The sequence below is a fragment of the Pongo pygmaeus genome, chromosome 4 (genome assembly GCF_028885625.2).
Source record: "Pongo pygmaeus isolate AG05252 chromosome 4, NHGRI_mPonPyg2-v2.0_pri, whole genome shotgun sequence".
In the NCBI taxonomy this organism is placed as follows: Eukaryota; Metazoa; Chordata; class Mammalia; order Primates; family Hominidae; genus Pongo; species Pongo pygmaeus.
This window is the reverse complement of record NC_072377.2, coordinates 137,142,082-137,168,036: the sequence shown is the minus strand read 5'-3', so window position 1 is coordinate 137,168,036 and position 25,955 is coordinate 137,142,082. Positions and strand designations below refer to the sequence as shown.

Sequence of the window (25,955 nt, the reverse complement as noted above, 5' to 3'; positions counted from 1 at the left end):
TTTTTTTGTCTTTTTAGACAGGGTCTCACTCTGCCACCCAGGCTGGGGTGCAGTGGCACACATCACAGCTCACTGTAGCCTTGAACCCTCAGACTCCAGGGATCCTCCTATCTCAGCCGAGTAGCTGAGACTCCAGGTGTGTACCACCATGCCTTGCTAATTTTTTAAAAATTTTATGTAAAGATGGCGTGTCACTATGTTGCTCAGACTTTCTTTTTAAACTGTGGAGATCAGCTGTGCTGGTACACATGGCAAGCCAGTAACTAACATGTGCTAGAATAGCCCTCACTCAGTAACCCTGGCAAGTTGTTATATAAATATTCCAGGTCTCTTGCCCCTTAGGTGGGATAATTCTGAGGTATATATTTGGCCAAACTCCCCAGAGTCTCCCTGGGGCACCAAACTCTAATTGCCCACTTACCGTAGCTGGCTTAATAGTAAACTTTTCATTGGCTGCTTTCTCTTTCATACACAATTTCCCCAATTTCCTACTGATTACTTTCACGTGAAGCATTGTTTTACGTTCTGCTTCTGGGAGAACCCAAACTAAGATCATTTAAAGCTATGAGACTGGATGAGATCACCAAATAAGTGAGCACAGAGAAGAAAAGAGGTGCAGACTCTGTGAGTACTAAAACCTGTGACACTGAGGGGCCAGGGAAATGAGGAGGAAACAGCAAAGGAAATGGGATGTGCAGGTATTGCAAGGAGGTTGCAGGGAGGAGGCAGAGCTGGATTCCAGTAGGGCTGGGGATTGTCAGGACAGTTTGAAGACAATGCAGTGGAGGGTGACATAATGATGGGCCATGGAATTTAAGTTGAATAAGCAGAGAAGGACAGACATCAGGGGAACAACCTGGGAAAAAGCCATAGAATCAATGGATTGAGATCTCAGTGGGGTCAAAGAATTGCTGGGGTTGAGGACCACAGGAGAATTGTAGACACCATGGGGTTATTGGAGAGTGAGATGCTTAAAACTGAGATTTTGGAGGGATGCAGTTATTGTTATTAAAAGGACCGGGCTCTAGAATGAGACCATAGAACTGAGTATCTTCTCACTGGAGGAAAGAAAAAGGGGCTGAGGGAGGCTGAGGCAGGCAGATCACTTGAGCCAGACGTTCAAGACCAGCCTGGCCAACAAGGCGAAACCCTGTCTCTACTAAAAATACAAAAATTAGCCTGGTGTGGTGGTGCATGCCTGTAATCCTAGCTACTCAAGAGGCTGAGGCAGGAGGATTGCTTGTATCAGGGAGGCAGAGGTTGCAGTGAGCTGAGATGGTGCCATTGCACCCCAGCCTGGGTGACAGAGCAAGACTCCACCTCAAAAAAATAAAAAAAGGCTGAGAGGCCAAGGAGTTGTATTAGACCATCACTTGGATATTGAAATCAGCAATGATTATTAGTGATGGGGTGACACTGAACCGGGAGCTAAACTCTTCAACAAATAAGAGGGAGTGACCAAGCTGGGGATGAAAGATAACTGCAACAAGAGTGAAACGAAGACAGCTTTTTCTTGAACACTTACACACTATTTTGTAGGTGGCAAGCAATTCTAAGCAGTTTGTAAATGATGTTGTTCAATCTTCATAACAACCCTACAAAATATGTACCATTTTACCCACTTTTACATATAAGGAAACAGAAACAAAACAGGACAAATAACTTGCTCAAGGTCCCCAGCTAGTGAGTGGTGTGCTAGGATTTGAGCCCAGGCAGTCTGGCTCATTCTAACCTCCATCCATGCTGTGACGGCTATTCATTCCAATGTGGGGAAGGGGGATATTTGAAGAATGATCTAGAAGCAGCAATGAGAAGCCAGAAAGGCACCTATCCCATCTCCAAACCCATGGGCTTCTTGGAATGAAAGCAGCCACTCTCAGAAGTGCTGCCAAGGATGCTACATACTCAGGGGGAAACCAGATTTAAAATTGGGACGTCTGTTTCAACTTGCAAATGATACTTTTGTTTCACTGCCTATATTGATCTTGTATTGCCTTTGTTATTCCTTGCTGCAACAACTAGCACTTTCATTAACATGTTGATAGAAGGTAACTGGCTTTAATATTTACTGAGAAATGTTTTATTTTGCAATTAAGATGACTGTTTAATTTTGATTTAGCAACAGATAACATTAAGAACATATTCTTTGCAAAACTGCGTTTGCTAAGGCTAGGAGATGTTGAATTTTATCAAATATAGCTGCTAGAATTTTTTCAGAATTTTTTTCCCCTTCGGTTTTATTATAGTGATGATTTATCAACAGATTTTTCATTTTCTGAAATCTTGCATTCTTGGGATAAAAATATCTTGGTTATTGTTGATGTTTAATTTATGACTAGAATTGATTTGCTCTTAATCTTACTCATGATTACATTTAGGACCCCCCCCCCCCCCCCCCACCCAGGATACTCTGTCTTAAGGTCCTTAGCTTTAATCACATCTGCAAAGTTTCCTTTGCCATATAAAGTAACAGTCACGGGTTCTAGAAATCAAGACCTGTCTATCTTTGGGGGCCAACCATTTAACCTAGCACAGATGCCTTAGGACCTTAGGGCTTAATTCTCTTCTGGACCCAGTTGAGAAAAGCTGTCTAGGCAAACATGCTCATTATAGCTACAGATGGCACAAAACCATGCCACGTGACTGAATCAAGACCTGGTATGGTCCTGGCTGACTCTGAATGACAAAACTCTACAAAGCATAATTCAAAAGTGTGTGACTTGGTTGCATTCTGTGTGGAATGGAAGGATTCAATATGTCAGCTGGCAATTCCAGGAAAAAGTGTGATTAGGCTTTTCTTAGAAATGGCATCTGAAGAGCAAATGGAGAGGCCTGCTCTTCCAGGTCTGGTTGGACCCTACAGGGAGCAGGCCTTGACTTTGTGAGTGAGCCTGGCTTGCCTTCCACATGGCAATGCCCACTTGGAGAGGAATCAGGATTGATGGTGAAACCAGTATGCTACACAGGATAGAGGCGGAGGAGTGTTACAGGCTTCTTCATGATGGGCAGATCAGGCCTCAAGTGGTCAGAGCTTTCCAAAGGTGGGTGTGCACAGTGGAGAATTTCCTCTCTGTAGAGAGAGCTCTGAGTCTGGATGACCATCTGGAAGAGGGATATGTAGGAGGAGAAGGTGGTGGGTACTGACTTAGATGATTACTTAAGGTTCCTGTCAAACTTTGAGACCCCATTCAACTACTTCAAATTTTAGTTGGGGAAACCAAGTCCCAGAGAGAAGTCACTGGATTTATAAAGTTAAAAGCAGAGCCAAACATACATCTCACCATTTCTGGTCATCCTCAGATATTAATACTCAGTTTTTCAAACCACACGCAAGGAAATAAATTCAGAGGTAACATTTAACTATGAGTTATATTAATACTCAGTTTTTCAAACCACACGCAAGGAAATAAATTCAGAGGTAACATTTAACTATGATTTAAAATAAATACCAAAACCATAAATTTTCAAGGCAGTAATTAGCTCCTTCTCAACAGTGCTTTGAGAAGAAGCATGCATTTGCACTGGGGAGGGAGGCACAGAGTCGAGTCTCGGCTGTACTGCTGAACCCTGAAGGCCTGTCAGAGGCTGCTTGGAATGGGATGAAGAGCAGCGAATCAGAAACAGGAAACTTGTTTCACTGAAAATTGGACAGATTGCATGATTTTAGAACCTCTCAACATCCAAAATCCTAGACACAATGTTCCTTTGAAAGAATATATTTTCTTATTGACTAAGTTGATATCAGAAATAAGTTTCTTATTATACACTTTCTGAGGACCTACATTTCTATGGCATTTAAATCTTGGATATTTTTAATGAACATTGAATCCCAGGGAACTAACACTGCATTTCACAATCTCTGAGCACTGATCGATGTTCTTTTTAATCCTGTAGAATTTCTCCACATATTCAGAACGTCCTAAAAGCTCCACAAAATCTTCATCATGAGTGATTACCAGAAGCTGGAAGTTACGCTGCTGTGAGCGACTTTTTATTATCCTGAAACAATATATTCAGAACATATTATTAGTAAAGAGCATAACCCCTTCTTTGATTTGAAAAGTCACTGCAAACCTTGTCAGACACATGAACTTGTGCTGTGTGTCAGGGCCCCAGCTACCCTGCAGGAAGTGGAGGGGTGGCCCCAGGCCTTCAGGCCAGCCAGGCAGGAGTCTCTTCTCCTCTCCAGACAGTAGAGACACATGGCCTGACTCCTCACTTAGGTCTGGCTTAGGGAATCACAGGAATACAAGAACTAGTTTCTTCCAGATCAGAAGTTCTCACTAAAGCAGGTATAAATATTTTATTGAGTTTTCCTTAATATCCAAACTGTTCAACTATAGAAGGCTTACTCCTTCGCCTGGGATTTTCTCCTTCGCCTGGGATTTTCCTGACCTGTTACTACTTTTCTCTGGAAGAAAAATTTAAAAGTAATAAAGACAAACTACAGGTAAGGGGAATAACACTGCTTTCTTAAGAGCTGGGTCTACTTAGAATTCTGCCACCACGTCACTAGATGCATCATTACTATGACACACAGGGACCTGAGTGGGTGTTCTGGGAACATTTTGCTGAGGTAACCAGCAATGTGACTGAAACCTGAAAGACTTTTTCTTTTAGCTAGCCACTTATCCCCTTCCTGGAGCTGGATGCACTTGAGATTTCAAAAGCACTCGCCCTTACTTGTGATGATGGCTGCAGAAAGGTGGCCCTGCGCTGCTCAGCTCTCCTGGCCCTCTCTGCCAGAAAGGGACTGACTGGAGCCAGGAGTGCCTGAAACACCTCCTTTGACCTCAGGGAAAGTGCGTTTTTCTCTGCCAGTATAGTCCTTATGCAAGAGCTGCTTGACAACCTTGGCGTCTATACCGACCCCAGGTGAATGTGGTAAAAGGTGTGCAATTTTACCCTCACTGGATTTTACCTAATCTCGAATAAGCTTTTTGAGTAAGAGCTCTGTCATTCCTCACAGTTGTCTGACACATGTGGAAAGCTGGGGAGACAGTCCTAAACCCACTACCACTACCTGCAGATGTCTTAGCAGGGCATGCTAATTGCTATGCATGACATGTGGGTTCCTCTGGTAGGTTTACAGGAAAACCAGGCCAGGAACCCCTCACAGTGACTCTCTCCCTGTGAACACACTTGGGGAACTGCAGGATGTGTCTGGGGCTGCTATTCACCATCTAGTTCCTTTAGGAGGGATCTGAAGAATTACTATCAAAAGGTAAAGCCCAGGGCCTGGCACCAACTGGCTTCCCCAAGAAGTGGGGAACACAGCTAGAGAACGTTTTTACCACAGAACTCTCTTGATCTTGAAGAACTATCACAACCTGTCACCAAATGTGAGATACTTACTCAACCAGAGCATGTGCAAGAGATTCAATGTTTTCTCGGTCAAGATTTGTTGTTGGCTCATCCAAGGCAATGATGCCACAGTTGAGGCAGAACGTTTCAGCCAGGGCCAGGCGAATGATGAGTGAGGCTAATACCTGGAAAAAAGCCCCTATGTGAGAAGCCCAGCACAGACCTTCTCATCTCATGGCAGGCAAGCAGTCCTGACATGATCTTTTCAGCAGGGAAAAGTGGGAAACGTCACAGGTTCACTGTTAGGTAAAGCACTGCCCTCTGGGAGAGCCCAGCACTGGGACCAGATTCTTATGTCCTCCAGAAGGAGAACCTGCATGATCTCAGGCTATCATTCACCACAAAACAAAATGCTCAGAACAATGCTGATGCCCTCACATAAAAAATTACATCAGCTACAACCAACTTGAGACCAAAGGCTAGAAACAGAGACAATGCCATTTATCTGTAATTTTAATAATCCTGTAAGATTAGCAACCTTAAAAATTCTTGACCTGGCTATTTTCCTGATAATGGGATCTGTTAGAAAACTTTGACACATTTTCTAGAGCCTCTCACTTTTTCTCAGCTACCTTTAAATTTCCATATTCTTGTGTATAATTCTGAGACTGAGAGAATAAAAAAGAAAATCCTAGGTCAAAGTATCAGGAGTATAGAAATGTGGTTTCAGTTAAGCTTACCTGTAGAAAATCCAAGTAACTGGAACTGTTAGGCATTTTCGTGGTTACCAGAAACCTAATACTAAAACCCTCAGACCCAGCTGAAACCATCTGAGGATACAAGACACACAGAATTGAGAGAGTAGGGCTATTCTGGGAAGTATAAACTACTCTGGTGTGTGCTGTAAGTCCCCTTTCCCCCTCAGTTTGTGGGTGGGTGTGCACACATCAGTAAGCTGGTAATTTTAGAATAGTTTACGTCTTTTCTTTAATGCCTAGGCAAGCCAGAAGACAGGGCCACAGCTTGGCCCTGTGAGGGACAGGCATTTCCTTCCTGTCTTTGAATCCAAACTGCTGTCAACTCTACCACCACCCACTCACATGCAGAGCCCCTGGTTGGCTGCTACAGCCTCAGCAAAAGCCAGTGTTAGGTAGGCTGGAGGCCCACCTCCATTATTTGTTCTCTTCCCTCACACCAAGGAGACAATTATTGCTAATTAATTTTCATAACTCAGAATAGCTACAAAAAATCTTTTTCCTCAAGATATTTTTGAAAGTATTTTTAATTCAAAGAGACTATGTTTCAAACTCTGTATTTTCTCATTTATAATTACCACTAAAAATCATCAAAGTAGGTAGGGATACTGATTACAGATCACAAGTTTGTCATTTTTGTAGACTATGATTTAGATAGTAATCTGCAGATGCTTTAAATTGGTATCAGCTGTCTAGGCTGACAACATAATACACATATGCATGGCATGTTCTTTTTTTTTTTTTTTTTTTTTGAGACCGAGTTTCACTCTTGTTGCCCGGGCTGGAGTGCAATGGCACGATCTCGGCTCACTGCAACCCCCGCTTCCCGGGTTCAAGCAATTCTCCTGCCTCAGCCTCCCGAGTAGCTGGGATTACAGGCACATGCTACCATGCCCAGCTAATTTTTGTATTTTTAATAGAGACGGAGTTTCACCATGTTAGGCTGGTCTCGAACTCCTGACCTCAGGTGATCTGCTCGCCTCGGCCTTCCAAAGTGCTGCGATTACAGGTGTGAGCCACCATGCCCAGCTGCATGGGATGTTCTTTAAGCAAAAATTGCAAACTATGAAAATGAGTTAGATAATGTGAGCATCTATTTCTATAATTTTAGAATTTTATTAAAAAAAAATCAAGGGCCTAGAGGTGTTATCAAGTGTAATCTTCTGCCTTGGTCTGAAAGCAGAAAGCTCAAGTATCTGTGACATCTTTGTTACAAACCTGTGCACAGTGAAGGACCCAGCCTTGTTCCCCAAGGATGCCATATTCCTGACTCTTTAAAACTTCATTCCTCTTCCTGATTTCCAATGTAGGCTGTCCTCAAAGAGCCTTACCTGAAGCCAGATGGCCTGACCCAGCAGCTAAGTCTTTGTGTATGTTGTGGTAGGGACTTAGCTCTATGACGGGCTGCTTTCTTAATGAGACTCCTTACTATACTGGAATGTTCATTCTGGCTTAAGCTAGAATCTGGTTTGCAATACTATTAGAATCTGGTTTGCAATACTATTATGTCATTGATTCTGAAACATCTTATGGTTATAATTGCATTTTTTCATTCCTGCTGGCACATAAAATAGTGGTATGTCTTATAACTGATGAGACAGTGACCTTATTCTGATAAGGAGTGCCATGAAAACTCTAACGGGTCTTCAGCTTCTTGTTCTACATTTAGCCTATCCTGCGAGAATGCTTCAGGCCCTTCTTTTAAAAGTCTACATAATGTTGCAGGAAATGTTGGTTAGCTTCAGGAGAGTGTAATAATAGTAGCTGAACCTGATTCATTTTATATAGCAGCAAAGAGCTTCCCACCATTCAGGTGTAGCCTTGGGTGCTTCCACTGCACTGATGTTTGTTTCTCTCTTAGAGTTACTTGGGTGAGTTGGCTCCCCAGGCTTTTGAGATACCTGCCTTTTGTCCAGCACTGCATCGTCCTCGCATATCCAAGGCTGTGTCTCCCTTCAGCATCACCACTCGGTAGTTATAATTCCGCCTTTTATCAGAAGCTGATACATTTTCATCGGCATCAGACCGTATTTCTATGTATTCAATATCTGACACAGAAAGAAGAATATTTTAGAGGAACCTATGCTCTGTAGCCTTTTGTCATTTACAAACATATCAAGTAAGCCTAGGAACAACAGATGAGGCTGACATTACCAGGGGAAAACAATGGCTGGTGTGGAAACTCTTTCCCTGGCTGGGAGGATTCAGGAGCCTGGTGGTCTGGCCAGAAGCAACCCAGATGCCCCAGTTCCTCAGCCTCAACTCTGTCTTTCTTTGTTTCCCTGTTAAGAGTTTCCTCTGGGCCAGGTGCGGTGGCTCACGCCTGTAAACCCAACACTTTGGGAGGCCAAAGTGGGCAGATCACCTGAGGGCAGGAGTTTGAGACCAGCCTGGCCAACATGGTGAAACCCCGTCTCTACTAAAAATACAAAAAATTAGCCAGGCGCGGGAGCGCGCACCTGTAATTCCAGCTACTACTCGGGAGGCTGAGGTGGGAGAATCACCTGAACCCGCGAGGTGGAGGTTGCAGTGAGCCAAGATCGCGCCACTGCACTCCAGCCTGGGTGACGGAGAAGAGCGAGACTCCATCTGACAGAAAAAAAAAAAAAAAAAGAGTTTCCTCTGGATGGTTTTTCTTATCGCATTTTGGCTTATCCCTATCTACACTATGACAGAACCTATTATGTCATCAGCTAAATATAATGCCTACTGCAGTCAAATATGTAAGTCCTGTTAGGCTCTGGAACAGAAAACTTTACATTTTCTTGCTACAAGATGTTGCCAAGATAAGAATTCTTAGAAAATCTCAAAGACATGCTTAGAAAGGGGTCCAGGGAGGTAATGCTGGCATGATGAGAGGTCATAAGGGGAAGAGCTGTGGAGAGGGCTTTGGAAAGAGCATTTGTGATACACCGTGGTACTCACCTTGTCCACGATAGGTACTTCGCCACAGGTCACGTATAATTTTATTGATTTCTTCCATTTTCATACTGTGAAATTTCATTATTGCTCTGGAAAAAGAAGTCATTGGTACTTTACATATATAAAAGATAAATAATTATGTGTAATAATAATATTAAAATACATAAAATATATAATATATATAAAATAGAAATATAAATAACTTCCTCAATATTTTCAATGGTCAAAGTAGAATATAGTAAGAGCTAGAAAAAATAAACAGCAGCAAAACTTTGCTGCTTGGCTAATACTGAAAATTGGCAGGCTTATTTCTAGTGCTCCAGGGTTACCCTTCTCCATATTCACTCTCTAGGATACAACAAATACTCCTTTACGTAAATACTTAAATACTGTGAAAACTTCAGGAAACATAATTTTTTAGACTTTTTTCTTAGGCCGTGGTAACTTATTGGAGGGACTGCTTCCACTGATACTCACAGGTCACAGGAAGGCCTGCTGAATGGACGACAGGGAGTTAAAGGGTAGAAGGTTTACGGTTAGCCAAGGAGCCTGCAGTCTATGGGGAAAATAGGAGAATCGAACTGCCACCTTGTCCCTCTTCTATCACTGTTAAGGCTTACCAAAAGTCAGCTTCTTATGTTGCTTTTATTCCTCAGATCTTAGATTTTTGCCAACTGGAAGCTTTGGTTCAGCGAGAATGATTTAGAAGCTTAAGCTGAACTGACATCAAAATTTTATTTTACCTTTCTATTCACAGATTCAGAAATCCTAATTCTAAATATTAACTTCCATATTTATATTCCAAATCCTAACTCTAAGCACTAAATTCCACTTAGTCCAGACATGTCCCTGTCCTCAACTCTCTTTTAAGGTAGTAGTTTCTAAACACTAAAAAGAAAGAGGAGAAATATTTGTAAAAACAAAAGTAGCCTGTCAAAACCTAACATTGTTCCCACCACAGTCACCTTTCATCAAAAAGCCCTTAGGTTCCTTGGAAGCGGGTTTATGAACTAATAAATGTTGCACCAGTGGTAAAAAGGCAAACATTACTGCGATCATCATACAAAGGATGTGAGGCGACTTACTTCCATTTGCAGGCCTCTTATCTGATGCATACAAAAAAAGAAACTGAACATAATGCTACTGCCTCTGTAGAATCATTTCGTGATCTTCTGGTTCACCAGCAAGAGAGAAAGAAATGACTCAACATAAATACATTTTAAATATCAGATGAAGGACTGTGAAGTAGTAGAAGACTGGAAAAAACCATATTCTGCTTGTTGATGAGAATGCAACAAGTCTCCATTTTCTACCTTATACATTTATCTCAGCCTAACATTTTATGCTCCTTTCAAAAGGAGACAAAACATCTAAGTATTTCCTAAAAACAAAACAAAACTGATGGAATGTTAGACCAATCATGTAAAGACTGCCTTTCCATAGCTTATATATCATGATCCTGATTTTTCAAATGACATTAAAGATGGGGATGGCTAAGGTCGCTACAGTAATCTACATAAGGGAATAACAATGATGATAATGATTATTACTGATGACCATTTACCATATGCGAGACAAAACTATGCTAAATAATCAATTTCATTTAATCTTTACGACAATACTGGGAATTAGATACTGTTATCTCCATTTACCATTAACAAAACTAAGATTCAATGAAATCAGTGACTTGTTCAAGATCAGAGAAAAGTGGCTAGGATATTAACAGCCCTTGAATATGACAGTTAAAATTGAAAAGGCAGTCAAAATTCCATCTTTTAAAGCCACCAGACTCGGTTTTATGAGGGAATGTTATCAAATCTTCAAGATACACCTAGCTCCCAAGTATATAAAGTATGCACAGCAAGGAGAAACATAAGGGGAAAAAAGTACAAGGCTATTTTTCTTATGAATATAAACATTCTAAATAAAACGAAATTTAGTAGTAAGGGTAGTAAAAAGAATATATCATGACCAAGTAGTGTTTACAACAAGAAAGAAACAGTAAAATTGGAGAAAATAATTCAACTATTGTAGTAACAGATTAAAAAGAAAAAAATAATTTTTCAATAGATGTCAAAAAAATTTGATACATTATAACACCGAATTTTGATAAAATACCTTAAGTGAAAAATCAAAGAACGTTTTCTTAACTGGACAAAATGACTCCCTCAGATATCCACAGCAAGCATCAAATTTAATTTAAAATCTATAGAAGTGTTCCTCCTAAAACTAAGAAGAAGAGAAAGATGCCTCCTATTATGGCTGCTCTAAAATAAGGTCCCTGGAAATCCCTAACGATTCAGGGATTTCACGATTCAAATCCCTACCTAAAAAGAAATGAGAAATGAAAAAAAGAGAGAAAAGCGTCATTGTTTTTGCAGGTGACAGAATTGTACGCTTAGAAAATCCAAGAAAATCAACTGAAAAATTATTCAGACTAATGAGATAGCCAGAGATAAATATATAAAAATGAAGTTTTATTATCTAGAGGCAAACACCAATAGGAAAGGCAATAGAAAAAAAAAGGATCCTATTCACAGTGGCGATAAAAACCCTAAAATGCCTAGGAATAAGTCTAACAAAAGGGTATAGGAGCTAGAGGAAAAAGCTGTAAAACTTTACAACAGGATAAAAGGAAATGATTGAGCAGGAGATGCATACTAAGGAGTCCAGAATGGTAGATGTGATATTACAAAGATGTCCGTTCTCCTCAAATAATCCATAAATTAAATGCAATCCAAACAGAAACCCCAATAAAATTTAAAAATGCTTAACAGAATCCATAAGCTGACTCTAAAGTTCATATAGAAGAGATAATACAAAAGAAAAAAAATAAATTTTAAAAGTTGGTATACAAAGGAAAATCCAGAAACAAACCCAAATGCATATAGAACGTTAGTTTATAACTGCAACAGTTCAAATCAACTGGAAAGTTTTCAATAGTGTTACAAAGGATAAAAAAAAATTATCACCCGTTATCCAACCTCAAAATAAAATCCAAATGAATGAAAGGATTAAAAGCTAAAGTATTTGGGCAGCTGAGGTGGGAGGATTGCTTGAGCCTGGAGTTTGAGACCAGCCTGGGCAACATAGATCCCATCTCTACAAAAAAATTTAAAAATTAGCTGGGTGTGGTGGTGAGTGCCTGTAGTCCCAGCTACTTGGGAGGCTGAGGTGAGAGATCACCTGAGCCCAGGAAGTTGAAGCTACAGTAAGCTGTGATCATGCCACTGCACTCCAGCCTCGGTGACAGAGTAAGACCCTGTCTGAAAAAAAACAAAACAAAAGCTAAGGTAAAATAAAACAATCAGAAGAAAACATTTTGATAATTTTAGGATTGGGAAGCCTTTCTAAATAAGGAACAAAATTGAGAAGCCATAAATCAAAAGACTAAAGATTTGACTACCTAAAAATTAAAAGTTACAAAAGATACCATAAAGAAAGCTGAGGCAGCTGGGTGCGGTGGCTCACACCTGTAATCCCAACACTTTAGGAGGCCAAGGCAGGCAGATCACTTGAGGTCAGGAGTTTGAGACCAGCCTGACCAACATGGTGTAACCCTGTCTCTACTAAAAATACAAAAATTAGCCAGGCGTGGTGGTGCATGCCTGTAGTCCCAGCTACTCGGGAGGCTGAGGCAGGAGAATCGCTTGAACCCAGGAGACGGAGGCGGAAGGAAGTAAGCTGAGATTGTGCCACTGCACTCCAGCCAGGGCGACAGAGCTAGACTCTGTCTCAAAAACAAAAACAAAAACAAAAACAAAAAAACGAAAGAAAGTTGATGGACAAATGATAAACTGGGAATAGGTACTTGCAATGTATGTGAAAATAATTAACATCTAGAATCTATTAAAATGTGACAAATCAAGAAAAAGACAACCTAGTAGAAAAACTGGCAAAGAGATATGAATAGGTAATTTTTGGAGAAGAAATACAAATAGACAACATACGAAAAGACATTTAACTTCACAAGTAAAGAGGGAAATGTAAATTAAAGTGCAAGCATTTTTTTGTGCAGCCAATAAAATGTCAGTAACAAAATCCAGACATGGAAATGGGCACTTTCATATACTACTGGTGGAAATTTTCTACGTGTTTTTAGAAGGCAATTTGGCATTAACTAAAAAATATACATAACATCTGAGCCAGTAACTCCACTTCTAGGAAGCTGTCTTTTTGACATATCTGCTCTAGTGTGCAAAGACACACTCTGCAGCATTATCTGTAGTAGCACATATTTAAAAGCTTTCTAATATGTTCAATAGTGGTTAAATAAAGTAGATACAATGCATTTTACAGAATATGCAGCCATTAAAAATACAAGGTACTTGAATATATGAATGTAAAAGATTATCACCACGTTAAATGGAAAAAAAAAACTCAGAAAAATATCTACCTTGTGATAATGCTCACAAAGAACAAAAAAGATGTATTTGGGTGTACTACGTGCAAAGCCATTGTGAGGGAAATGAAAATATGTCACCAACTTAATAATTCTTAAGGGCTGAATCAAAGTTAGACATTGTCATGGAAATGAGCCTAAGTCTACCTTGAAGTGTGTTCTGTGGTTTGCAGTTATGGAGTGTGGGGAAGCCCAAATATCTGTAATACAAGGCTGAATGGCTTTAGTTGTATAAGCGGTACAAAATATTATTAAGTACAAAAGTAGGAAAAAAATCACATATGTTTGGGAAGGGCTTAATCAACATAACATTCCAAGGATGGGAGATAGCACAGGAAAATATGGGACATATTAAGGGAACAAAATTGTTTGGTTAGAACACACTTGGTAGTAGGCATTGAAATGGGAAAGCCCAGGTATGGAAGTCTTTCCTAAAATTAGAAGGGAATAGGGACCACTAGCTTTAGGAAAATTAAACTGGTGGAGGTGGGGGTGGGAAGGACGGTAAGAGATAAGAGGTGGGAAAGCTGCCACGGTAATAGGTGAGAGTTACTTAGGCTGAAGCCATGGAAAGAAAGCAGCTCTGGGCTGGGTGTGGTGGCTCACACCTGCAATCCCAGCACTTTGGGAGGCTAAGGTGGGAGGATTGCTTGATCCCAGGAAGTCGAGGCTGCAGCGAGCTGTGATCACAGCACTGCACTCCAGCCTGGGTGACAGAGTGAGATCCTGTACAAGAACCCTATAGGAGCTATTGAGTGATATATAGTGGCCCAATTAACTTAACACACTTTTATCACTTGGACTTTACAGGCATTTAACATCAAATAACTTACAGAATGACCTTGAAAGTCCATGACTGTCTGCTGAGGCAAAGATTTGAATTTCATGGGCTGCAAACTGTTATGGTCAAGTAGTCATCTGGCTAGTGTATCAGCTCCACCACCTGCCTGGAGTATGCACATCTCTCAGTTAAATGCATATACTAACTCATGCAAAGTAGTATGATTTCTTTGTGAAAACTGGTTCTTAAAAGAAAGTGAGAGGCCGGGTGAGGTGGCTCACACCTGTAATCCCAGCACTTTGGGAGGCCAAGGTGGGTAAATCACTTGAGGTCAGACGTTAGAGACCACCCTGGCCAACATGGTAAAACTCCATCTCCACTAAAAATACAAAAATTAGCCAGTGTGGTGGTGGGCACCTGTAATCCCAGCTATTGGGAGGCTGAGGCAGGAGGATCGCTTGAACTTGGGAGTTGGAGGTTACAGTGAGCCGAGTTTGCAAGACTCAACTCCAGCCTGGGTGACAGAGCCAGACTCTTGTCTTAAAAAAAAAAAAAAAAAAAAGTGAGACTCTCCAAGAGCTCAGAAAATAATGATTTATATATTACTTCAGTCTGATATTTAAATACTCATTAAGAGTCTGAAAGATTTCATTAAAAATTTCAGTAACAATCGATTGCATTTTATGAGGAAAAATGATGGCTTTAATGGCATTTATATTTCTGGTAATCCATGAAAGTCTTAATGAGCTTGTCCAGCCTGCCTTATTTTGTTGTTCTGTTTTGTTCTAGGCTTTTAGCAGACTGAAGCCATGGTTTTTAGTTTTGTCTCTAGTGATAAGCAGAAAAGAGGGATGAGGAAGAGGCTTTACTGGTCCAACCAGAAACAGAAGCTAAGAACCCATGACTGGATTCTCTCCCTTGGACACCCCATAGACCAATATCTCACCTTCCGGGAGAGGACCCTTCCAGCTCTTGCTTCTTTAAACCTATTAACTTAGTTTTCTTTAGCTAGACTCCCAAACATCAGCTTTTACAATTCAGCCTATGGTTCAATCACTATGGCAAGATAAACATTTGTTTAGGTGTGAAACACCACTGGCTATCTTTGGGTTTTGTAATCTACCCTCTCGAGGTTGCAGGAGCTACTGTGAAACCTTACTGCATCCATGGTCATGATGGAGATGGTGACTATCAGGTGAGCCCTGAATAAAGCCCTCTTCTGAAGCTCCCCTTGAATGCAGGGACCCAGGCTCTGAAGAGCCTCACAGAAAGCTGGCTACCTTGGATGCAAAACTGTAAAGGTTACATGTTTACAATGAGTCTTAAAAGGAGCATGACCTGGCCAGGTGCGGTGGCTCATGCTTGTAATCCTAGCACTTTGGGAGGCCAAGGCAGGTGGATCACGAGGTCAAGAGATCAAGACCATCCTGGCCAACATGGTGAAACCCCGTCTCTACTAAAAATACAAAAAATTAGCCGGGTGTGGTGGCAGGCGCCTGTAATCCCAGCTACTTGGGAGGCCGAGGCAGGAGAATCACTTGAACCCGGGAGGTGGAGATTGCAGTGAGCTGAGATCGTGCCATTGGAGTCCAGCCTGGGCAAAAAGAGCGAAACTCTGTCTCAAAAAAAAAAAAAAAAAGTATTACCTAATATGCAACCTTCCACATCTGGGAAAAAATGAGAGTAGAACATTCTGGGCATGGGGTAGAACACCATATCTTGAGTGATATATTCTAAAATCATTTAAATTGGTATATTGTATTAGTATGGGGTAATACATTCCAATGATGGATAATTTCCCCCTTTTCATCTATGTGTCTCTGACCATTGCCAGTGCTTATACTTAGTGATGTTTTTAGATAATTACTAATAACAGATGGTAATCAGTTTTCTTGAAAATGCACTGCTGACTTCCTGTGTTACCTTAAATAGACAGCTGAACGCAACAATTACACTGACTGCATGCTTTATTCTAAGACGTGAAAGAATGAGGGAAATTTTGTACCTTACTTTCTTCTGGGTGAGAAGGCAAATTTAGGGCTCACCGTATAAATCTTGAGGCCACTGTTTGCAAGCATAAGCCCACAAAGACTCAATTTTGGGGAAATTTGTATCACTTCTTTTCATTTAGAAGAATCCATCGGAGTACCAGGTAAGAGAACTCAGTAAACGGCCTGGCTTTGTTCCTTTACAAGCCTAAATTGCTAGAAAGCACTCCTGTACCTCTCCACCCCCGCCTGGCTCCACCAAGCTCCTTCACAGGTCCTCACTCTGCTCAGCATGCCTCTGTGACTGAAGCACTTTTCTCTGCTGAAAAGCCCTTCCTTCTTATCCCAGGCCCAGGTCAAAAACAGACTATGGAGCACCTACCAAGGTCTCCATCAGACAGACTGTCAGCAGTTTGGAGGAGGCACAGGGAAAGATATTCCTGTTTTCCCAGAGCCTGACAAGAAAGTGGCAGAGCAAGGGTTGTTGAATTCTTTTTTTTTTTCTCTTATAGCCTAATCTTGGAAGTGAAGGGAATTCTTATTCCTGCTGTCACTGGTTCTCAGGGTATGCAGGAATAGCTGGAGGGCTGCTACGTATGTTTTTCTATTCAGTGAATACATATGAAACCCCAGGTCTGCAGGTCAATGGGCTGTAAGTAAGAGAAGAGCTGACCTTGCAGCAAAATACTTACAAGTAAAATTGAAAACAAAACCAACCTGCCTATTTAACTCGGTCCCTGGTCCACTCTAACCATTGCCCCATTTTTCTTGCTTCCCGTCACAGGAGAAGTTGTTATAAGAATTATCTATATTCACTGTCTCCATTTCTTTTTCTTTTTTTTTTTTTTCTGAGACAGTTTTTTTCTCTTGTTGCCCAGGCCGGAGTACAATGGCACGATCTTGGCTCACTGCAACCTCTGCCTCCCGGGTTCAGGCGATTCTCCTGCCTCAGCCTCCTGAGTAGCTGGGATTACAGGCTAGGCACCACCGCGCCCAGCTAATTTTTGCATTTTTAGTAGAGACGTGGTTTCACCATGTTGGTCAGGCTGGTCTCGAACTCCTGACTTCAGGTGATCCACCCACCCTGGCCTCCCAAAGTGCTGGGATTACAGGTGTGAGCCACCGCGCCCGGCTGCTGTCTCCATTTCTTACTACCCATTCTCTCCCCACCCAACTCGACCAGGCTTCAGTTCCAACTGTGCCACTGACTGTTCCTCAGTCATTAACAACTTCCATTTTGTCAAATTTAAGGGCCACTTCTTAGTCCTTATCTTATTTGACTCCAAATAGCATTAGATTCTTGATACATTTGCTTCACTTGGTTTTCAAGATACCACATCTTTTAAAATCTTTTCGCACATCACCAGCTGCTTATTTACTGGATTTGCAAACATAACTAGTGATGGGACCTTTCCCTTCTCTCTCTATGCTCATTCCACATGTGATATCATCTCATGGGTTAAATGCTGTGGATATGCTGATGACTCCCCAGTGTACACCTTTCCCTTGAACTCTAGGCTCAAGGTTATATATCCAACTGCCTGCTTGACAGCTCTGCTTAGATATCTACCGGCACTTCAAACTTAAAGTGTACAAAACGGAACTACTGATTTTCTCTCCCCAGTCCCACCCATTTTAAGGAATGGCAACCTGTTCCCCCAATATCCTGTTGTTCAAGTAAAAATATGTAGGAGCAACCTTTGGTTATTTTACTTTCCCTCCCTTACACTCAATTCAGAAGCAAGGCCTGTCAACTCTCTCTCCAGAACAAATCCCAAGTCTATCACTTCTCTCCATTTTCACTGCTACCACCTGATCTAGCCCACCACCATCTCTTGGTTACTACAAGTCTCCTCATCGGTCTCTTTTCTTTTACTCTTGCCCTTTACAATCCATTCTCCACACCCAGCAGCCAGTGCAATTTCTTCCAACTAGAAATCAGATTATATTACTTCCCTGCTTCAAACCCTCCAGTGACTGCCCAATGCAGTTAGAATGAAATAAAACTGTTTACCACGGCTACAAGGCATGACATACTCTGGGAATGGTCTCTCTCTGACTATATCCACCCATGCTTGCCTTCTTCCTGGTCCTTGAACACTTTCTGTTCGTACTGGTCTTGGCTGCTGCAGTAACTATTCTCTCTACCTGGAATGCCTGCACCCCATTTTTTGCATATCTTGCTCCCTTCTCATCAATCAGGTCCCAGCTTAAAGGCCCATCTGTTACGCTCACATTGTTCATTTTCACTGTAATACCTACCACTACTACCCATTTTGTTATTAATTTATCTCTTAATTTTGTTTCTTCATCCTTATATACTTAGTATCTAGAACAGTATCAAGCATTTATGTACTCAGATTTTTATTGAACAAAATCCTAATATACAACTATGTATTATGTACACAAGCACCTAACTGAAGAGATACAAAATACATAGAAATAAGTTATGGTTCTAAACCAGGAAGTATAAGTAACAGTTAAAATGCTTTTATATAAATACTAGTTTTTTAATGGTTATAAAAAAAGGTCATGCCCGTAATCCCAGCACTTTGGGAGGCTGAGGAGGGTGGATTACTTGAGGCCAGGAGTGCAAAACTAGCCTGGTCATCATGGCAAAACCTCGTCTCTACTAAAAATACAAAAATTAGCCCGGTGTGGTAGCACATGCCTGTAATCCCAGCTACTTAGAAGGCTGAGGCACGAGAATCACTTGAACCCAGGAGGCAGAGGTTACAGTGAGCAGAGATCACGCCACTGCACTCCAGCCTGAGAGAACCAGTGAGACTCCGTCTCCAGGAAAAAAAAAAAAAAGCAGGGGGCCACTATGGTAGCAGCATGTCACAGTGTTTCTGATATCTAATTTTATCTCTACCATTTACCTGGGTAATCTTGGCTAGGCTGCTTAATCTCTCTGATAAATACTTGCCCTTTAAAACAGAGTTAGATACAATAATTAAATTGATTATGCTATCATGTAGTATTCAATTGCTATTATTGTCTTCTATGCACAGCCCTCAACCTCAAAGAATGTTTAAATAGGAACAGAAACCTACATTTTCTTAATGAATTTGGTTCTTTAGTGCTATTAAAGAATAGAGAATTTAAGAACTTAAAGAATGGAACATGACAAAGAAAGCTGGACTAAATTGCCTCTGAGCTTTTCTGACTCTATACTGAATAATAGTATAGATTTTTAAAAATTCTATTTTATAGATGAGGAAACGGAAACTCAGAGTGTCTAAATAATTAGCTAAATATCTTCAGTCAGGACTCAACATCACCACTATGGAGAATAGTATGGAGGTTCCTAAAAAAACTAAAGACAGAACTACCATATGATTCTGCAATCCCACTTACTGGGTATTTACGCAAAGGAAATGAGATCATTAGGTTGAGGAGATATCTGCACTCCCATATTTATTGCAGCACTATTCATAATACCTAAGATTTGGAAGCAACCTGAGTGTCCATCAACAGATAAATGGATAAAGAAAATGTGGTTCCTCTCGGGCGCGGTGGCTCATGTCTAATTCCAGCACTTTGGGAGGCTGAGGCGGGTGGATCATTTGAGGTCAGGAGTTCGAGATCAACATGGCCTACATGGCAAAACCCTGTTTCTACTAAAAATACAAAAATTAGCCAGGTGTGGTGGCAGGAACCTGTAATTCCAGCTACTCGGAGGCTGAGGTGGAGGTTGCAGTGAGCTGAAATCACACCACTGCACTCCAGCCTGGGAGACAGAGACTCCGTCTCAAAAAAAAAAAGTTGTTCATATACACAATGGAGTGCTATTCAGCCATAAAATAAAATGAGATCCTGTCATCTGGAATAACATGGATGGAACTGAAGGACATTATGTTAAGTGAAATAAGCCAGGCACAGAAAGACAAACTTTGCATGTTCTCATTCATTTGTGGGAGTGAAAAATTAAAACAATTGAACTCATGGAGATAGTGGAGATGATAGTTACCAGAGACTAGGAAGGGCAGTGGAGATGGTTAACGAGTACAAAAATATAGTAAGAATAAGATCTAGTATATGATAGCACAACAGAGTGACTACAGTCAACAATTTATTGTACATTTAAAAATAACTAAAATAGTATAATTGGAATGTCTGTAACAAAAGGAAGGATAAATGCTTGAGGTGATGGAAACCTCATTTACCCTGATGTGATTATTATGCATTGTATGCCTGCATCAAAATATCTCATGTACCACATAAATATACCTGCTATATAGCCATAAAAAATAAGAAACTTTTTTTTAAAAAAAGAATTCAAAATCTGGACATCTGTAGTGTTCAGAGGCAGCACTTTTAACCATGTATTATGGACTAACGAGGCTTTTTAAAAAAGGTAAAACTTATAATGTTGGACTTTTATACAAAGTCCAATGTCTTGCTTATAATACCCATTTTTATTTTTTCATCACAACCAACTTATCTTATTCCAAACAGAAGTTTTGGTGTTTTGTTTTTTTTTTGCTTTTTTTTTTTTTTTTTTTTTGAGACAGGGTCTCTTTCTGTCACCCAGGCTGGAGTGCACTGGCACAATCTTGGCTCAATGCAACCCGCCACGGGCTTCTGAGTAGCTGGGATTACAGGTGTGTGCTACCACGCCCAGATAATTTTTGTATTTTTTTGTAGTGATGGGGTTTCGCCATGTTGCCCAGGTTGGTCTCAAACTCCTGGACTTAAGCAGTCCACCCGCTTTGGACTCCCAAAGTGCTAGGATTACAGGCGTAAGCCACTAAGCCTGGCAAAATAGGTTTTTACCGACAAAAATCTGTTTTGATTTGTGTCTCTTCAAATAAACTATAATATCCTTGCTACAAGTTACTGGATCTCCTATTCCTTAATGCTCAATGAATGTTTGATAAGTCTATTGGATACACAGCATCTGTTGCTAAAGAACTAAGAAAAACTAAAAAGTCCCCTAAAGGCATAAATGAGGTAGCTGAGAAGACTAAAAGCAATTATTAAAGGCAACAAAAAATAAAAAACAAAAAACAAATATATGTATGTGTAGTCTATGGGCAAGAATTCCTTAAGTTTTGCTTATGTTCCTGTTTCAGCACCTTAAATTCCAAGACTAACCACTTTAAACTGTTGGATCTAATATCTAGGAGAGATGGCAACATTCAAAGAGGTTAAAAAACAAAAGTTCTCATTTGGTGCAGGCATACAATTCTATGAGCCATTTTGGACCCAGGGAGCATTGTAATGTTAACGTACCCACTCACAATGAAATGGGACAAAAGATATATCCATGGAATACTTTCAAAAAGTTGTTTTAAAAGTTAAACTTAATCTAACAAAAATCTTAGTATAATTTGTTTTTTAAAAATAACATGTTAATTGGCTCACTCCCAATTATTTCACAGTAAATGGATCTAATTTGTCTTACTTGATTATGTACTTCCTAAAACTTGTATATGCCAAAAATATGCCTAGGCAATTCTGGGACCACCTTTGTTATCATCACTAACTAAAAAAGTCCTCAAACTGAAACCAGAGTTCTCCTGTCTTCCTGAGCCCTGTCGTCTGAATGCCACTGCTCAGATTGGTCTGTTGACTATGTTGTATCTGACCAGAAGTCTTAGAAGAGAAGCTCTCTGTGTAACTCTCTTAGTGCTAAGGAAGATATTTGCCATTCCGGAAAAAACCACCACCACCAAAATCTAAGGTAAGTAATAATTCTCCTGCCACAAATGAACAGAACTGCTAGATAGACTTATAACAAAACTTATTTTAAATTCATAGTTGAGCTCACAAGAAAGAAAGGGAAATCCCTACATAACAGAAACGAAGATAGAAGTGAAAACCAGACCAGTCAGTATGTAACCTGACAAACTAAACTTGGGGTTATTATTATTACTGTTATTGTTAGTTTTGAGACAGAGTCTCGTTCTGTTGCCCAGGCTGGAGTGCGGTGGTGCAATCTTGGCTCACTGCAACCTCTACTTCCCAATTCAAGCGATTCTCCTGCCTCAGCCTCCTGAGTAGCTGGGATTACAGGTGTGCACCACTACACCCAGCTAATTTTTGTATTTTTTTAGTAGAGACGGGGTTTCACCATGTTGGCCAGGCTGGTCTTGAACTCCTCACCTCAAGTGATCCGCCCACCTCGGCCTCCTAAAGTGCTGGGCTTACAGGCGTGAGCCACCGTGCCCAGCCACGAACTTGGGGTTATTTTTATAACCTAGGGATTGGTTCTTATCATCCAGGACAGAAGATGAAGGATAGGACCCAAGTAAGGAAGAAGATTAGAAGTGACTCCCAACACACAAAAAATGGGACTCTTCAAGAGCTATAACACCAATCTTCAATGAAAGAGTGGAAAATTAATAAGTTGAAAATTCAAAGTCTTGGGCAAATGCTTTATATAGTTTTGGGGTTCAAAGTTACTCACTACCAGTGAGTATAGTCTAGGAACCTACCAACTAAGAAATTAACAAAAACCCTACATGCAGGCCAATGTTTTCTCTGGAGCTCTTAGTTAATATAAAACCAAAATTTCTGTGTAGATGGACATCTACAAGGAAAGGTCACAAGAGGGTCTCATAGAAAAAACAACACTACTAAAGATAAGCGCACAATTAAATGTTAATAAAACACAGAAACTTCACTAGGGGATAGAATCAACATACAAAACAGCAGAAGCAGACTCCTCAAAATGTGAAATTAAAAAATAATAACCTGAAAGAGAATATAAAATGTGTATAGTTAAAATGAGTAAAGACACATTCAAGAAGGAATCAAAATACTAAGGAAGAAAATACATCATAAGCCTGGCACAGTGGCTCACATCTGTAATCCTAGCACTTTGGGAGGCCTAGGTATAAAATGTGTATAAAATGAGTAAAGACACATTCAAGAAGGAGTCAAAATACAAAGGAAGAAAATACATCATAGGCCTGGCGCAGTGGCTCGCATCTGTAATCCTAGCATTTTGGGAGACCTAGGCGGGAGGATCGCTTGAAGCCAGGAGTTCAAGACCAGCCGGAGCAACATGACGAAACCCCATCTGTAATAAAAATAAAAAATTAGCCGAGTGGTGGCATACATCTGTAATTCCAGCTATCTGGGAGGCTGAGGAATGAGAACTGCTTGAACTCAGGAGATGGAGGCTGCAGTGAGCTGAGATCATGCCACTGCACTCTAGCCTGGGCGACAGAGCCAGACTCCATTTAAAAAAAAAAAAATTATAAAAAAACCATGTGAGTTTCTGAAAAAGAACAAAATAGAACTTATTGAAAAAAAATGGAGGGAAAAAAAAATGACAACAACTCAATAGGCAGTATAAGTAGCAGCTAAATAATTTATGAACTACAAGATATTTACCCAGAGCCCAGTATATGCAAAAGGGGTTAAGCAATGTAGAGGAAAGAGGCGGTTATGTCCAATAAAAAGTGAAGAAGGGGAAAATAGTGAGAAATGGAGAAAGAATAATATTTGAAGAGATAATGTATGAAAAAATCCCCCAAATTGATGGAAGATATCAATCCTCAGATCAAAAAGCACAATTTATGAGCAGAAGAACTAAAGCTGAGTCTAGACGCACTATTATAAAAATACAGAACACTGAAGACAAAGGGAAAAATCCTAAGAGAACCAGGGGAAAAAGGCAGATTACTTTTAAAGGAATAATTAAAATGATTTCTCAACTGTAACCATAGAGGCCAACAAAAAATGAAATATTTTCAAAGTGCCAAGAGAACAAAACTGTCAATCTAGAACTCTATGCTCAGCTAAACTATCAAATTAAGGGGAAAAACTTCTCAAAGACTGATAGTTTACCACTAACAGTCATTCACTGAAAAAACTATTGAAGAATATACTCCAAAAAAAGAAAACTGAACCTAAAGAAGGGAGGAGTGGGATTTAAAAAGCAAGAATGAACAAAGAAATTGGTAAACATGCGGGGTTATGAAACCACCACAATAATTATTACTCATTTGTGATGATTTAAAAACAAGGTAAAACTAAAATATTAGACAAAAGAAATAATGCAGATGAGAGAAGATAATTAGTATTCAGGAAGAAGATAAAACAATTCACATTAAAGCTATGGTTTTTAAACTTTGATGTGCATCAGAATCACCCAAAATGCCTGTCAAAAATAGACTGCTGGGCCCTACCTCTCAAATTTTTGATCCAGGTCTGGGGTAGAGGCTGAGAGGCATTCCTAACATGTTCCAAGGTGATACTGATAATGGTGCTCCAGGACCACTTTGAGAACTAATGCATATGATTTTAAGTCAAATAAGTATGTTAAAAATTAAAAAGTAAACACTCAAATAACTAAAGTAGAATACAACCGATCCTTGAACACAGGTTTGAACTGTGTGGGTCTATGTTTACGTAGATTTTCTTCCACCTCTGCCATCCGAGACAGCAAGACTGACCCCTCCTCTTCTTCCTCCTCCTCTTCAATGTGAAGAGGACAAGGATGAAGATCTTTATGATGATTCATTTCCACTTAACAGAAAATACATTTTCCCCTATAATTTTCTTTTCTTGTCTCCAGTTTACTTCATTGTAAAAGAATACAGCATATAATGCACATAACATACAAAATATATGTTAATCAACTGTTTCTGTTATCAGTAAGGCTTCCAGTCAACAGTAGGCTATTAGTAGTTAAGTTCTGAGGGAATCAAAAGTTACATGTGGATTTCTGACTGCGTGGGGGTTTAGTGTCCCTAATCCCCATGTTATATGGTCAACTGGATAACCCAAAGAAGGGAAAAAGGAGGAGTCAAGAAAAAATAAATCCATCTCAAAAAGGCAGGAAAGGAAAAAAAGATGGCAGAAATAAATCCAACTCAATTGAGTAATCACAATGAATATGAAAGGCCTAAATTCACTGGTTAAAAGACAGACATACACTGGATAAAGAAAATTCTGCTATATGTAATTAAGATGGTGTGAAAAATGGCACAGAGATAGATAAAGTGACCAATTAAGTAGAACAGAGAACCCAGGCCAACCCAGGCACATAGGGAATTCTGATATATGACAGAAATGACACTGCAGGTCACTGAGAGAAGGACAGTCTATCAATAAAGGGAGCCAAGACAACCGGTTATTCATAACGGAAAAAATTCAACTTAGAATTAAATACTTAAATGTACTTACATGTGAAAGGCAAAATTTAAAACTTGTAGATAAAAATATAGAAGTAGGGCGCGGTAGCTCACGCCTGTAATTCCAGCACTTTGGGAGGCCGATACAGGTGGATCACGAGGTCAGGAGATCGAGACCATCCTGGCTACCAGCGTGAAACCCCATCTCTACTAAAAATGCAATAAAATTAGCTGGGCATAGTGGCGAGCGCCTGTAGTCCCAACTACTCGGGAGGCTGAGGCAGGAGAATGGCGTGAACCTGGAAGGCAGAGCTTGCAGTGAGCCGAGATGGCACCACTGCACTCCAGCCTGGGAGACTGAGTGAGACTCCATCTCAAAAAAAAAAAAATATATATATATATATATCTTTTTATATATATATCTTTTTATATATATATATATCTTTATATATATATATCTTTTTATATATATATCTTTATATATATATCTTTTTATATATATATATCTTTATATATATATATAGAGAGAGAGAGAGAGAGGAGTAGGGAAGGATTTCTTAACAAGACAAAGAGCTAACCAGAAAAGGCTGCTAAATTCAACTAACTCAAAATCAAATCCAGTGTCATCAAAAGATGCTAAGTGAAAAAGATAAGCATAATGTTTGAAAAGACATTTGTAACACATATAACTGAAAAGGAATTGAAATGCAG

The 25,955-nt window shown here is 40.1% G+C and overlaps 1 protein-coding gene across 4 annotated transcripts in view; it reads right to left on the bottom strand.

Moving 5' to 3' along the window:
• Positions 1 to 3,350: 3,350 nt before the first annotated feature.
• RAD50 (RAD50 double strand break repair protein) overlaps positions 3,351 to 25,955 on the bottom strand; it is an 89,984-nt gene continuing 67,379 nt past the window's right edge. For 2 of the 4 annotated variants that reach the window (XM_063665492.1, XM_063665491.1), the window contains 4 exons: positions 8,985 to 9,070; positions 7,965 to 8,107; positions 5,356 to 5,489; positions 3,351 to 3,637 (listed from right to left, as the gene is read on the bottom strand). In XM_063665492.1, coding sequence (XP_063521562.1) covers positions 3,430 to 3,637; positions 5,356 to 5,489; positions 7,965 to 8,107; positions 8,985 to 9,070 — 571 coding nt within the window. In that variant the 3' untranslated portion in view covers positions 3,351 to 3,429. Of the gene's footprint in view, positions 4,000 to 5,355; positions 5,490 to 7,964; positions 8,108 to 8,984; positions 9,071 to 23,063; positions 23,183 to 25,955 lie in introns of those variants that run through there. The other 2 variants (XM_054487367.2, XM_054487369.2) reach the window with 2 other exon arrangements.